Source organism: Polypterus senegalus, chromosome 5 (genome assembly GCF_016835505.1).
Source record: "Polypterus senegalus isolate Bchr_013 chromosome 5, ASM1683550v1, whole genome shotgun sequence".
Classification (NCBI taxonomy): Eukaryota; Metazoa; Chordata; class Cladistia; order Polypteriformes; family Polypteridae; genus Polypterus; species Polypterus senegalus.
In genome coordinates this window covers 153,198,602-153,213,352 of record NC_053158.1, presented here as the reverse complement: position 1 = coordinate 153,213,352, position 14,751 = coordinate 153,198,602, and the positions used below count along the sequence as shown (strand labels likewise).

The 14,751-nt window shown below is 37.0% G+C and overlaps 1 protein-coding gene across 5 annotated transcripts in view; it reads left to right on the top strand.

Annotated features, from left to right (window-relative positions):
* Positions 1 to 14,751, top strand: part of LOC120529591 (zinc finger protein 28-like) — a 63,577-nt gene that overhangs the window by 26,951 nt on the left and 21,875 nt on the right. For all 5 annotated transcript variants that reach the window (XM_039753512.1, XM_039753513.1, XM_039753515.1 and 2 more), the window contains 2 exons: positions 7,800 to 7,877; positions 10,840 to 10,968. In XM_039753512.1, the coding sequence (XP_039609446.1) occupies positions 7,800 to 7,877; positions 10,840 to 10,968 (207 nt within the window). The remainder of the gene's footprint in view (positions 1 to 7,799; positions 7,878 to 10,839; positions 10,969 to 14,751) is intronic.

The following is a 14,751-nucleotide window of genomic DNA, read 5'->3' as shown; positions in this document are numbered from 1 at the left end:
AATGAATCCTATGCACATGTGGATTAATTTCATCAGTGCTTTGATGGACATGTAATTAAAAGACAAGTAAAAGTCAATATTGAACTTACAGAGACAGAATAGGCTAAAAACAGAAGGTATGTTTTATTTAGACTGCACTCTGCCTCTCACTTTATCCGTGGAGAATACAATATTATGTGAATGCACGAATACAACTGAAAATCAAAAGTTGTGGAAAACAACCAGTGTTAATGTACAATCGAAAAAGCTGAAATATAGCAAGCAACGTTATTAAATAAATGTAAGTGACTCCTGACCAGTGTAATGAATACTGAAATCCAATGGACACTTACTTAGCCATAAAGTCAGTCTAACATTTCAAGTAATACGTCTCTCCAGGACACTTGATTTGACTCCTGGCCCGATCACCAAGTCTGCACTGATTTTATTTTCTCCGAGTACTCCAGTTTTTCTCTTACATACTAAAAACATTCATGTGAGGCTAGTCAGTTACTCTATATTGCCCTGCTAACTTAGTAAAAAATTCAAAATCTCTAATAATCATGTTTAAATTACTAAAATATTACTGGGCAGCAAATATACAGGCGATAAGAACCTGGACACAAATAGAAGAACATACACAGGCTTGGTCCGCAATAAAAGTAAAATCTTGCAGTACTTCTTTGTATTCCCTGCTCTGCGCTCCAATAAACACAAGTTATCGGCAATACACTAATAACCCAATTGTGCTCCACTCACTTAGAATCTGGAACCAATGTAGAAAGCATTTTAAGACGGAGAAGCTTCTTTCTGTGGCACCTCTGCAAAAGAACCAGCTCTTTCAACCTTCACAGACATATGCAGTTTTTAATATCTGGAAAAAATTTGGAATTAACTTGCTTAGAGATCTTTATATAGACAACGTCTTTGCATCCTATGAACAATTACATTCCAAATTTAACATTCCAGCTACACATTTTTTTCACTATCTTCAAATCAAGAACTTTGTTAAACAGAACCTTCCAGATTTTCCTCATCTTGTACCCACATCCATGCTGGAAAAAATATTGCTCAATCTCAAGGACTTCGACTCCATCTCTACAATATATAAAATCATTTTACAATCCCTTCCCTTCAAAGATCCAAGAGGACACTGGGAAAAAGATCTCTCAATTAATATGTCAGAAAAGGAGTGGAAAGCAGCCAGTGGTGTAGCTCGAGTTCGTGCCGCTCGGGGCGGGGCTTCAATTTGCCGCACTCCAACATATCTGAATATGTTAAACTATTTAAATAGAAAATTAAAATGATGTATAGAGAAAAATTAAGATACATTTTGCATAGATTTGTTCATGTATAAAGAAACAGCAATAATTTTTTATATACATTTATAAGCATCAACTAGACAAGAATATAGTATAGACGCACTGATAAGCCGTGTTCTAATTATTAGTTTAATATAATTACGCTACGAAAACCTGAACCAAAGTAATAGGTGGGGATGTTTTCTGCGCAGAGCAAGAACGCATTCGGATTAATAACGAAACGAAATTATAAATTGTAAATTAGTTGTTTATCTTCCTAGAAATTATTATCGGTGTAATGTTTATGTTTATTTTTGTCATTGCCTCATACATTTCAACTGCTGTGTCTGATGCAGAAGGACAGTCTGAACATTATTTTTCAAGCATTTGTGGTTAAAAATCAGAGAATTTGACTTTTTTCATACATGCGTGATATTTTTCCAAACCCTGCTGCTTACACACAAATTGTACTGAGCCTTGTGGCCAATAATGCCGGCCCCAAATATGTGCCGCCCAGGGCGGACCGCCCCTTCCGAGCTACGCCACTGAAAGCAGCAATGCAGAGAATTCACTCGAGCTCCATATGCGCAAAGCATACAATTATACAACTTAAAATTATATATCGAGCTCATCTGTCTCGACTAAAACTCTCCAAAATGTTTCCAGGGCATGATCCAACCTGCGAACGTTGCAATCAAGTTCCAACCTCACTGGGTCACATGTTCTGGGCCTGCACCAAATTAACATTATTCTGGACCAAAATTTTTAATTACCTTTCAGACAGCCTTGGACTCACAATCCCTCCTAACCCATTAACAGCTGTGTTTGGGGTTCTTCCAGAGGGGCTTAAAGTGGAGAAGGACAAACAAATTGTGATTGCATTCACTACACGTTTGGCACGCAAACTTATTCTGATAAACTGGAAGAACCCAAACTCTCCTCTTTTAAGTCAGTGGGAAACCGATGTGTTATATTATTTGAAATTGGAAAAAATCAAATACTCAGTTAGAGGATCTGTACAGACTTTTTTCAAAACATGGCAGGATCTAATCAGTAATATTTTAAAATAAGTTTATAAAGCACAGAGAATTTATTAATTTAGGTATGTTTACAAGCCTTAAACTTTACGCCGTTTGGCTTGCTCTCTCTCTCAGGGGTGGGGATCGATTTGTCTTTAACTCAATTTTTCTTTTTGTAAAAATTTGATTGATTTGTATGGATTGCAATAAAATTAATAAAGAAAGAAAAAAAAAAATTACTAAAATAAAGGAAAGAAGGAAAAAAACTTAACAAGATAAGCAAAAGCAAAATACTAATTCAAAATTTCAAATGGAAATGGAAGACTAAAATCATAAATTGAAAACACAAAATAGTTTAAAGGAATACATTAAGAAGAACTTGTCCAAAGACCATATTCCAGAATGACCAAACCAACATTTTAAAACCTGAATAAGCCAAAACAAAAATGTCAAAACAACACAAAGCTTAAAAAAAAAAAAAAGAACAGTAAGGGGAGCAGAAGAACAGAGCGAAGAGATAATGTCACAGCACTAAGACAGCGGCTATCTGGAGTTTTATAGCTCAGAGGTAATGCAGTCAAAACAGAAACAAAGAAAAAGAAACAAAGTACTGTATATACTTATGTATAAGTCAGGTCTTGAAACCCAAAAAATCGATCATAAAATCAGACCCCGAAATATACGCCCGTTCAAAAATGTGACACTTAATTTTTTTTTTACATCTTCTTGCCTCCTCTAATCTCACACCAGTTTCTCAGACACATCAAATTTTGTTGCAGCAGTGCACTTACCAATTTCTTTTGCCACTTCAACGATGTTTAAATTAAAACCAGCTTCATATTTTCTTCTGATCGAAGTCTCCATCGTAGATAAGGGATGCTCTTACGATAAAGGTGTATGAGGGTGTGAGATACAAAAAACACAAATCAGTGCAAATGTTGCTTTGGAATAGTTTGGGTATTAACGTGTGGTCATGTAGGCACAATAGACAGAACAGAGAAAGGTTAGGAGCACATGCTGATACAGCACATTGCTCCACGCACATAGAAAAAAAGGCAGTGTGCTCAGTGGTCTCAGGTGGGCATTAGCATATCATAATCTCTTGGACCAATAGCGTGAGTTTTCTGCATTTGACTTATACGCCAACATTATAAAATAATTATATAGTTATATGGTAAAATCAAGCCCTGACTTATCCACGAGTATATACGGTACACAAGAATAATCAAACAATAGGAAGTGCCAAGACCAACTCAAAAACCAGAGTAGCAACCCCAACTCTACATTTTTCTTAGTATACTACAAGAACATTTCAATCACTATATTTTTTTACTAAATGCAGAATTATGCTTCCTGTTTGGCATTTTAATTTCGGGATTTTACTTTGGTAGAGTTGCCCCAATTAAGTGCCAGCATCATTTGTTTACTTGGCTGTCTATGTACAGCCTTGTTTATATGGCATTTGGTATAGAACTCTTTGTTGCAATAAATTTTATTATACGTGTACGAGTAAACTGCATTGAAATTCCACTAAATGCATGTTGCTAACTTTAGCAGTGGTGCTGAGATTCCTGTCATTTGTTTGTTTATTATTATTATTACTATTTGGTTTGCCTTTATTAAATTAAAAGTGTTATTTCTTTTTCATTTGTCTGTGATTCTAGCCTCACTTGTTATGGTTCTGAAGAGTTGAGAAAAAGCAGCACTCCTTACTCACGACTCTACCTCTCTAATTACACCCTGGTCTTGCAGACTAAGCAGAGTTAGGCTTGGTTTGCACTTGGATGGATGAGATTCTTACCAGGAATACCAACTACTTTGAGCCTCTTCATTTTCTGGTCAGCACGAGGCGATGATTTCCTGTTACCTTCCTCTAGTCAATTCATAAAAAGCCACAATGGACGATATTAAAAATAAGATTAGATGAGAAGCAAGTCTTTAATTCATAAATGAATATCCATTTAATTTTAAGCAAAAAAAAAGATAAGCAAGTTTTTTCTAAATAAAGATTTCATCTTCGCACACTATTATGCTTAAAATAAAATTTAAGTGCCTTTAAATAAAGATATTAATATAAACATTAAAGTTTTAGACCCTTAAAGTTGAATTTTAAGTACTTAGAATAATAAAATATAAATCTACACTAAAAGCAAACTTATATTTAAAAGAGAGTAGTTTTTGCTTTTTATATTCTTTTTATTTTATTGATTTATGACATCACAGAGAATAAGACACATATCAGTCAAGAATGCTATTGTACTACATTTATGTTTCTTTTCAATCTAAACAGCAATCCTCTATCCCAGGGGGTTCTTAAAGTTTTTAATCTGTGGACCCAAACTTGAAAATCGGGACCCAAGAATAGGATTATTAACATCGTGACAGTGGACCAAATACACAGACAAATAACAAGGATCACCAACAGAAAACGTTTGTTTCCATTCAAGCATTTCCCTTACATGAATAATTACTAAAAGAGAAAAGTGGAAAGGAAATATATTGTTAATAAAACGTTAATTATCAATGAAATCAGAATCAGTTCCTGAGGTATGCCACTGCTTAGTGTAAGCTTTAGAGAAGCTGAGAAAAATAAATACAGTGGGTGCATTACCAGGGTGTGATGATTTTTGATTGGTAACTTAACTTGGTCACTTGACTGATGACGCCAAACAAGGAATAAAGTAAGCAAAAAGTATTTCATTGATGTTAACATCAATGTTATTTAAAAAATTTGGAAGTGGTCTCCCCTAGACTTTCTCGTATTCTCAGATATGGGGATGGATATTTGAGGAGTAAACCACAAGACAATGATTATATTTTTATATTATGTACATTAAAGAACTATTAACAACTAATCAAATAAAAAATTAATAACATATTGAAAAATTATTATAAAAGTAAAGTTGAATAAATTGGACTCAGTAGCTACATGAATAAAAGGTAACGTTAACACTTCTGGTTAACGCAAATAGCCCAAAAGTTAACAGAAATCTATATTTTGTATCTAATACTTGTATGCAAAATTTGGTTGACCTAAGTGAAAGCATACTCAGGTTATCGTGTTTACATACACACGCACACACAGAGACACACACACAGACATAATTCCAAAAACTTTTATTTTCGGACTCGGGGAGGTTAATGTTAAGATTCATCAAAATTTTGAAATGTGATTTTTGGAGGATTCCAATACTTTCGCTATAGTTTGCATACGAGAAAGTCAGGAAGGTCTAAAACGTTGAGATCCATCAAAATCTCAACACTGAATCTTTGGACGATTACAATACTCCCCCTCATACTTTGTATACGAGAAAGTAAAAAAAGGAGCTGTACCATTAAATTTACATTCTTCTAAACGAGTTCACAAATTATTCAACATTTTCTATTTAATTAAATACATAAATAATCTTCAAATAATTTACCCAGTATTTCAGTTTTAAATGGCCTATTCATGTTTCTGAACTAATGTCTTTAGAGTGTCAATCTCTTACACAAAAATGAAAAATTTAATGTACAAAAACTCATTTCAAAGTAATTCTGTTCAATTAAATATACCTACATTTTGTTATTTGTTTTTTCTTGAAGTCTTTGTAGTTCTTTTCCTTAATATTATATATTTTTATTAATTTTTTTTTCCCACAGGTTCCCGATGTACTAGCAGTGACAATGTTGATAATTTTCCGGTAGCTATTGATATCTTTATTCAAAATCTCTTGACGCTGAGATCTAGACAATCTTTAAGAAACATCTGGGTGAGATATTGTGACAGCTTAGCTTTTAGCTAAACAAATAGGCTTGCTGGACTGAATGGCATCCTCTCTTTTGTCAACTTTCTGTGACGATGCGGGGTCGCTCCATGGCGCCCTGAACCCGTCACCGTCGGTAATGTCACTGATGAGATTGACAGTGAGGCATATCAAATAGAGCAAGGGGATGGTGTAAAAAAGTGCCAAGTGCTTTTATTAAAAACAAAACAAGTGTTCAAATAAATAGGTGCAGTGCATTCAAAAAGTCCTCACTAAATAAATAATCCATTAAAACAGAAGTGAAATCATGGAGGTTAAAATCCAATAAATAGAAAAAACAACAATCCTTTAAAACGAGGTTAAAACAATGCTGGAAGCAGACTCCTTTAAAAACAACACAGCCCAATGTCTTCTTTATCTGGCGGCTCCCCTGCTTCTTCCATCAGTTCCCCGCAACAGGAGAGTCACCTTCTCAGCAGCTGACCTTCCTACTGTACGGTTCCACTGGTCTGGAGGCCTCCCGATTCCTGGCTTCAGTCACGCACTCTCCAGAACGAGACTTGGCTTCCCTGGCGACCAGGATGCCCACATCAGGGAATTCACCACCTAACCCTCCCGACTGCTGTTGCCTTTTCGGCCTTACGCGGCCAGCCGTCCTACTTCTGGTCACTCTAGCTCCTTGATCGCTCAGCTGGAGCGACCGCTTCCTTCTGTCCCACCGAGTGTCAGCCAAACATCCATCCGGGGCTCTCCTACCAGCTGCATTACCGTCGAGCCTGCTCTCGCTCTCGCACACTGGCTTCCCTCTCCAGCTTCCTGCTTTGTGCCTCACACAACCTCCGTTTCTTTTTCTGTCTCCTCTAGCCGCCTCGTGCTTCTATTTATGAAGAGGACGTGGCAGCTGTAGCAATCAGCAGCTCCTGGGAACAATTACGGATGCGGCCCGTTTCTCACCTGTACACTTAGGTGAGAAACGCCCACATCACAAACTCCTCAGGAACCGCTTTGACCACACACCACCATGCCCCCTCAGCGTGGCGTTTATTTATTTAAAACTGGCCTCTTGACGTGAGCTGTGGACCCGCTGTACCACACTTTCTTATGTTCAGTAAAATTTAATTTTCAGCATTTTAGTGTGCTAAAGGCAAATTAAAAAAAAAATTGCATTTTTATTTCTTTTTAGTTATAAATTTTTAACTTCAAATTTTTCAAAGCCTCAGAGCATTTTTTTTAACAGCACTATGCAAAAGTAAGTATGGCAATGCTTGTGCACTGCACCTTTGTTCTTGTGGATCTGTTGTATTTCAGCAGGTGGTGCAGTGCCTTGGTGCCTGGCAGGCACTTTGTTTCCAGTGTACCTACAATTCCACAAGACATCACAACAAACTTTCTGCTGCACAGCAAATTAACATTTGAGTATTGCTCTTCCACAGAATTATACAAATGAGGCTACAAAAACAGATAAACAAGAAAAGCTATGCATGAAGAGTATTCAATACATTGCAAATTATAAAGAAATAATAAGTGGGGAAGAATAAGGATGAATACAAAAGAGTCAGCAGACAAAATTCAAGGGTAAAAAGCTGAGCTTCCATGAAACTTCACATATGGACATAAAGGCAACGTTTTAGACAAGAATGGCCAACAAAGCTAAATAAATGCCAGCTAGCAGAAGACTTTGTAAATGGAGTCAACACGTTTAAGTTGTGCTGCTCTCTCTCTTTTTCACTTTTCCTCTTTAAATTTTGCCACAGTCTCATCATGCCAGCCAAATGGAAAATGATCACAGCAACAAGTCCTGGTCTTGTATCGACTGCCATGCGACTCATAAGGTAAGTGGCAATGTCCCAATGTTTAAAGACAGAAAACAAACAATATTAAAATAAACTGAAACTACTGAAATGAAATTATGTTTCTTCTCAATGAAACAGACTAATGAAAACCTTTCTCTGGTCTTACTGCACATACACCATAGTGGGACTCACTTCAGCACTTTGGGCTTCAGGTCAGGCCCATTCCCGGTGGGCTCAAATATGAGGTCAATCCTTGTATTTTCTGTGCCTTAAATGTTTCCTGTAATGTTCAGTTTACATCATCAAAAAGCACAAACTTAAAATTAATAACATTGTTGTGCTTGTTTCATTTGTTTGAATTAATCTATGATTGAGCTGCTTTGTGTAAATACGTATATCCACTTAAAAGTGTAAAATGATTGACTTTTCTCTTTTATTTTGGAAAGAAGCTAGGATTCAACCTGTTCATCTTCAAAGAGTAAACAGAAAAGGGCTAGCTAGATAAAGAAGGTTTACCCAGGGTGGTCTGAATTTGGTGGTGTCAATTTCCCCTTGGTACTAATAAAGTATCTTATCTATCTATCTATCTATCTATCTATCTATTTATCTCAATAATAATTCGCTATCTGTTTCTACCTTGTACTATATAAGAACATGAAGGGAATTATTGACCATTTTGGTTATTTGAGTTTGGCTCATCTCATTTTCTTTTGTTCAGTACAGAAAGAGAGGCTTTGGAAGATCAAACTTATAAACTCAATCCTCACCCTGTTGTGATTAGTTTGCATTCCTGTTGAAAAAACTAATTATTCCTAATATGCATAATGCCAATAAAAGTGTAGATGTGGCCTGCAGAGGTCTCCTTTCTTCATGAGGGATGACGTTCCTTCATTTTGACTAATTGTGATATACAGTGTGTACGGAAAGTATTCAGACCCCCTTCAATTTTTCACTCTTTGTTATTTATATTGAAGCCATTTGCTAAAATCATTTAAATTAATTTTTTTCCTCATTAATGTACACACAGCACCCCATATTGACAGACAAAAAAAAGAATTTTTGAAATTGTTGCAGATTTATTAAAAAAGAAAAACTGAAATATCACATGGTCCTAAGTATTCAGACCCTTTACTCAGTATTTAGTAGAAGCACCCTTTTGAGCTAATACAGCCATGAGTCTTCTTGGGAAAGATGCAACAAGCTTTTCACACCTGGATTTGGGGATCCTCTGCCATTCCTCCTTGCAGATCCTCTCCAGTTCTGTCAGGTTGGATGGTAAACGTTGGTGGACAGCCATTTTTAGGTCTCACCAGAGATGCTCAATTGGGTTTAAGTCAGGGCTCTGGCTGGGCCATTCAAGAACAGTAACAGAGTTGTTGTGAAGCCACTCCTTCGTTATTTTAGCGGTGTGCTTAGGGTCATTGTCTTGTTGGAAGGTAAACTTTCGGCCCAGTCCGAGATCCTTAGCACTCTGGAGAAGGTTTTTGTCCAGGATATCCCTATACTTGGCCGCATTCATCTTTCCCTCGATTGCAACCAGTCGTCCTGTCCTTGCAGCTGAAAAACACCCCCACAGCATGATGCTGCCACCGCCATGCTTCACTGTGGGGATTGTATTGGACAAGTGATGATCAGTGCCTGGTTGTCTCCACACATACCGCTTAGAATTAAGGCCAAAAAGTTCTATCTTGTCCTCATCAGACCAGAGAATCTTATTTCTCACCATCTCAGAGTCCTTCAGGTGTCTTTTATCAAACTCCATGTGGGCTGTCATGTGTCTTGCACTGAGGAGAGGCTTCTGACAGGCCATTCTGCCATAAAGCCCTGACTGATGGAGGGCTGCAGTGATGGTTGACTTTCTACAACTTTCTCCCATCTCCTGACTGCATCTCTGGAGCTCAGCCAAAGTGATCTTTGGACTCTTCTTTGCCTCTCTCACCAAGGCTCTTCTTCCCCAGTAGCTCAGCTTGGTCGGACGGCCAGCTCTAGGAAGGGTTCTGGTCGTCCCAAACATCTTCCATTTAAGGATTATGGAGGCCACTGTGCTCTTGGGAACCTTAAGTGCAGCAGAAATTTTTGTAACCTTGGCCAGATCTGTGCCTTGCCACAATTCTGTCTCTGAGCTCTTCAGACAGTTCCTTTGACCTCATGATTCTCATTTGCTCTGACATGCATTGTGAGCTTTAAGGTCTTATATAGACAGGTGTGTGGCTTTCCTAATCAAGTCCAATCAGTATAATTAAACACAGCTGGACTCAAATGAAGGTGATCTCAAGGATGATCAGAAGAAATGGAAAGCACCTGAGTTAAATATATGAGTGTCACAGCAAAGGGTCTGAATACTTAGGACCATGTGATATTTCAGTTTTTCTTTTTTTAATAAATCTGCAACAATTTCAAAAATTCTTTTTTTTGTCTGTCAATATGGGGTGCTGTGTGTACATTAATGAGGAAAAAAATTAATTTAAATGATTTTAGCAAATGGCTGCAATATAACAAAGAGTGAAAAATTGAAGGGGGTCTGAATACTTTCCGTACCCACTGTAAAAACTGTGAAAGCTCGCCCTTTTCAATGCCACTATGGTCATTCACTTTCTGTTGTCCTCCCTGAGGTGTTTTCTGAGTTGTAAGCCTGCACTTGCGGCTAAGCTTTGTAAATAGGAAACAACAGCCCGTGGTGAGCACACAATGGAATTCATTTCTTCTATTTATCTCTCCTTATGGAGACTTCACTGCAATGATCAGAGTGTGGACAGAGCTATTAAGCAGTTAAGCAGTGAGTTACTCAATTATATAACCTACAAGTGAAGTGTTAATAAAACAAAACACCAGAAACACTGCAAAAGAATGAGTGACTCAGTTAAATTTTAATGTGGATACAAGCAGATCAGACTCTTTTGTATCCCAACAACTTCAATGGTCCAGGTAGTCCTTAGGAATTGTTCTTTTTTTTCAGTTCGTAAAGGATCAACATTTTCTAATGCTTTTGTAATTCTTCTAGGACAACAGTTCAGAGCATCATTCTGAACATAACAAAGCTGTTCCTGAAGCCTGGATGTGTCGCTGCTTCAAAGCACACATTGCTGGAAATGAAAGCCATGAAGTTCCACACAAAGGCAATTCCTCAAAGGTAATGTTGAGTCATCTGGATAAACGGCATTCTTTGAGTTTTCCATCATTGGTTTGTAAAATTTTCTGCTTATGCACATATTTTCTGAATCCACTTCATTTGCAGGGTATTTCTTGGCTACATGGCTTAATGGCAGTCTGACCATGTTTGTACAGTGGCCGCAAACATAAAAGTAAAAAAGAGAGCAAAAAGTTGTGAGTGGTCGCCCCAAGACTTTCTCATATACTCAGATATGGGGATGGATATTTGAGGAGTAAACCACAAGACAATGATTATATTTTTATATTATGTATATTAAAAAATCATCAACAACAAATCAAATCAAATCTATATATGTAAAAGGCAAACACCACGGACTCACTAATCATGAAATCTCCCGAACCACGAGGACTTGGGACTTGCAATTTGGAATGTACAGTAGGTTACCCTTGGCTCTTAGATGCTCACTAAGAAACGGTTTTAAAAATTTTGTGGTCCAAGCGTGTTGTATCTGTATGTCTGTCCACTTTATGTCCGTCTGCTTCTCACGAGAGAATTACTTAACGGATTTAGATCAAGTTGTTTTCTATAATTTGCTTGAACTTTCCGGTTGATTTTACTACTTCTCTCATCACGTTAAGTACCATAGTTTGCTTGGGGTACCGATGTACTTATGCAAATCCAACAGAGTGGGTGTGGGCTGAGAGCAGGTGGGTGGGGCCTTCCTCATTCACTCACCAGCCTCTTTACGAGTTAGTCTACGTCTCGCCACGTGTTGGAGTGCACCTTGCCACCGCTTAGCTAGCAAAAGCTGTTTGTTCAACTACAGATTGTTAAGGAGTAATGTTTGGCATTTTTAAGAGAAAGATCAGAGCTCCATGTGTTTTAGAGGGTAGCTGCTGATTGCCAGAGATATCACAGCCATGTGCTTTTCTCTACACATGGGGAGCGCTTTTCTGTCAGAGCTGAACATGATCAGATACAGTGCTAACGTCTATTGATTTTTAAAGTTTGTCCTGTTTCATTACAATGTGAACGAAGCCATGGGGTAAAACTAGTTAATAATATATTGAACAGTTACTATAAAAGTAAAGTTGAATAAATCAGACTCTGCAGCTGCATGAATAAAAAAGTACCACTTCCGGGTAGTGGAAATAGCACAAAAGTTGATAGAAATCTATGTTTTGTACCAAATACGTGTATGCAAAATTTGGTTGAACTAAGTGACAGCGTACTCAAGTTAACGTATTTATACACACACACATACGCACAGACACACAGACATAATTCCAAAAATGGTATTTCCAGACTCAGGGAGGTCTAAAACGTTGAGATTCATCAAAGTCTCAAAATCAAATGTTTGGACGATTACAATACTTTCCCTATACTTTGTATACGAGAAAGTAAAAATAAAAATGAATGCATAACATTATAAAAAAGTGTAAAAAAATGCATAAAGTAGTAAATCAACATATAAAACAAAAAAATGAATGTAAAAATAATGCATGAAATAAACATTTAAAATGTTATAATTTCCAATCTTTTTTATTATTTCTTGGGGCTGTACATAAAAAAACTAAACCAATTCATTGTAGGGGTTTCTAAATCAAAGGAATCCAGTTCTGCTGTTTTGTGGTTTACTAATGTACTTAAAAGTCCATCCATCCATCCATCCATCCATTATCCAACCCGCTATATCCTAACTACAGGGTTATGGGGTCTGCTGGAGCCAATCCCAGCCAGCACAGGGAACAAGGCAGGAAACTAACCCTGGGCAAGGTGCCTGCCCACCGCAGGGCACACACACACACACACACAACACAACACACCAAGTACACACTAGGGACAATTTTAGAATCAATTCACCTAACCTGCATGTCTTTGGACTGTGGGAGGAAACCCACGCAGACACGGGGAGAACATGCAAACTCCACGTAGGGAGGACCCGGGAAGCGAACACCACGCCACCGTGCTGCCCCGTACTTAAAAGTGAATAATATTTTATCATCATTTTCAACATCATTTTGTTTTGTTATTGGACATTGCAGTCTTGAGAGGCTAGCCTATTCTGTTGCTATGGCAATTTCTCATCATTGTTTGAAGTTGGTGCAAAGATATAAAGATCACCAAAAGAATTTCTTTACTATCCATGTTTGCATTAAAAAAAAATGTAACAATTATATACAACTTACCATATATACACGCTTATAAGTCAGGGTCTTGAAGCCTGTAAAGTCGACCATAAAATCAGACCCCGACTTATGCGCCCATTCAAAAATACGACACATTTTTTTTTTTTTTACATCTTCTTGCTTCCTTCAATCTTGCATCAGTTTCTCAGACACATTGAATTTTGTTGCAGCAGCGCAGTTACCAATTTCTTTCACCACTTCAACAACTTTTAATTTAAAACCAGCTTAATATTTTCTTCTGATCGAATGCTCCACCGTAGATAAGGGATGCTCTTACGATAAAGGTGTATGAGGGTGTGAGATACAAAAAACACAAATCAGTGCAAACATCGCTTCGGAATAGTTTGGGTATTACCGTGTGGTCACGTAGGCACAATACATAGAAAAAAAAGGCAGTGTGCTCCGTGGTTACTCTCTCAGGTGGGCATTAGCATATCATAATCTCTTGGACCAATAGTGTGAGTTTTTCACATTCGACTTAAATGACTAACATTATAAAATACCAGAAATTATATGTTAAAATCAAGTCTGACTTATCTGCGGGAGAACTTAAACGCGAGTATATACGTTATTTTTTGCCTTTGTTATTGTTTGCCGCTTGTACTCTTTGACTTTGATTCTCGTTGTTAGCATTTGGGTTTTGACGATTGGTCTTCTTTGATCGTCTTGCTTTGTTCTTTCCAGACTACAATGTATTTATGCTTATTAAATAAACATAAAAAATGAGAACACATGAAAATAACATCAAAATTAACCAAAATTTAGAACTGAAAATCTTGACAATGGAAATATTATTCATCATAACTGCCAAGGTTCTTTCAACTGGCACTACAATTTTTTTGTTTGTGATTCTCAATGGTGAAACTCACTTAAAATTGTTTTTTAGGGGTTTTTAATATATTTTGGAATGGAAAATGTAATTATATTGTTCCTAAAAGTCTTGTGCAAACTTCCATGTTTGCTGCTGTGATCTTAGACTTTCTAAAGCACTCAAACAGTTCCAATAATGTCGACTAGTGGATATCGACAATAATGAGTGCAAGTACCGAATATTTATAAAATAAAAGATTTGTTCTTAACAAAAAAGTTTTCCAATCACAATGAAACGCCATGGATTAGAAAGGCAAAATGAAAATACTTATAACAAGAAAATAATCTAAATCAAACAAATCCGAATACAGATTCCAATAACAAGGTCAAAACACAGAGGAAATTATCAAAAAATCCAGAAAAATCAAAAAGTATATAGAATTTACAAAAAGCAAAAGAACTCACCACTCCTTAGTGCATTCAAAATGATCTGCCAGGAACAGTGGGAGACCCTCTGGATATATAAGGCAGAGGATAGTTCCTGGCAGTGATTGGCAGTTGGCCCCGTCTCTTGGGGGACCACCCACAAAACACAAGGCACTTAAAAAAGGCAATTGTAAAATAGCAAAATCAAAAATAAATAACAATACAAATAAATAATAAAAGTAAAAATGAACACCAAGAACATGACCCCTAGCCTGGGTAGTTCTTGGCTAAAATATAACATTTGCCTGAATTTTTTGGCAGTTGTGTAATATAGGTACTCTGGAGCACTCCTGTCAAACTAATTCTGTTTTTATCA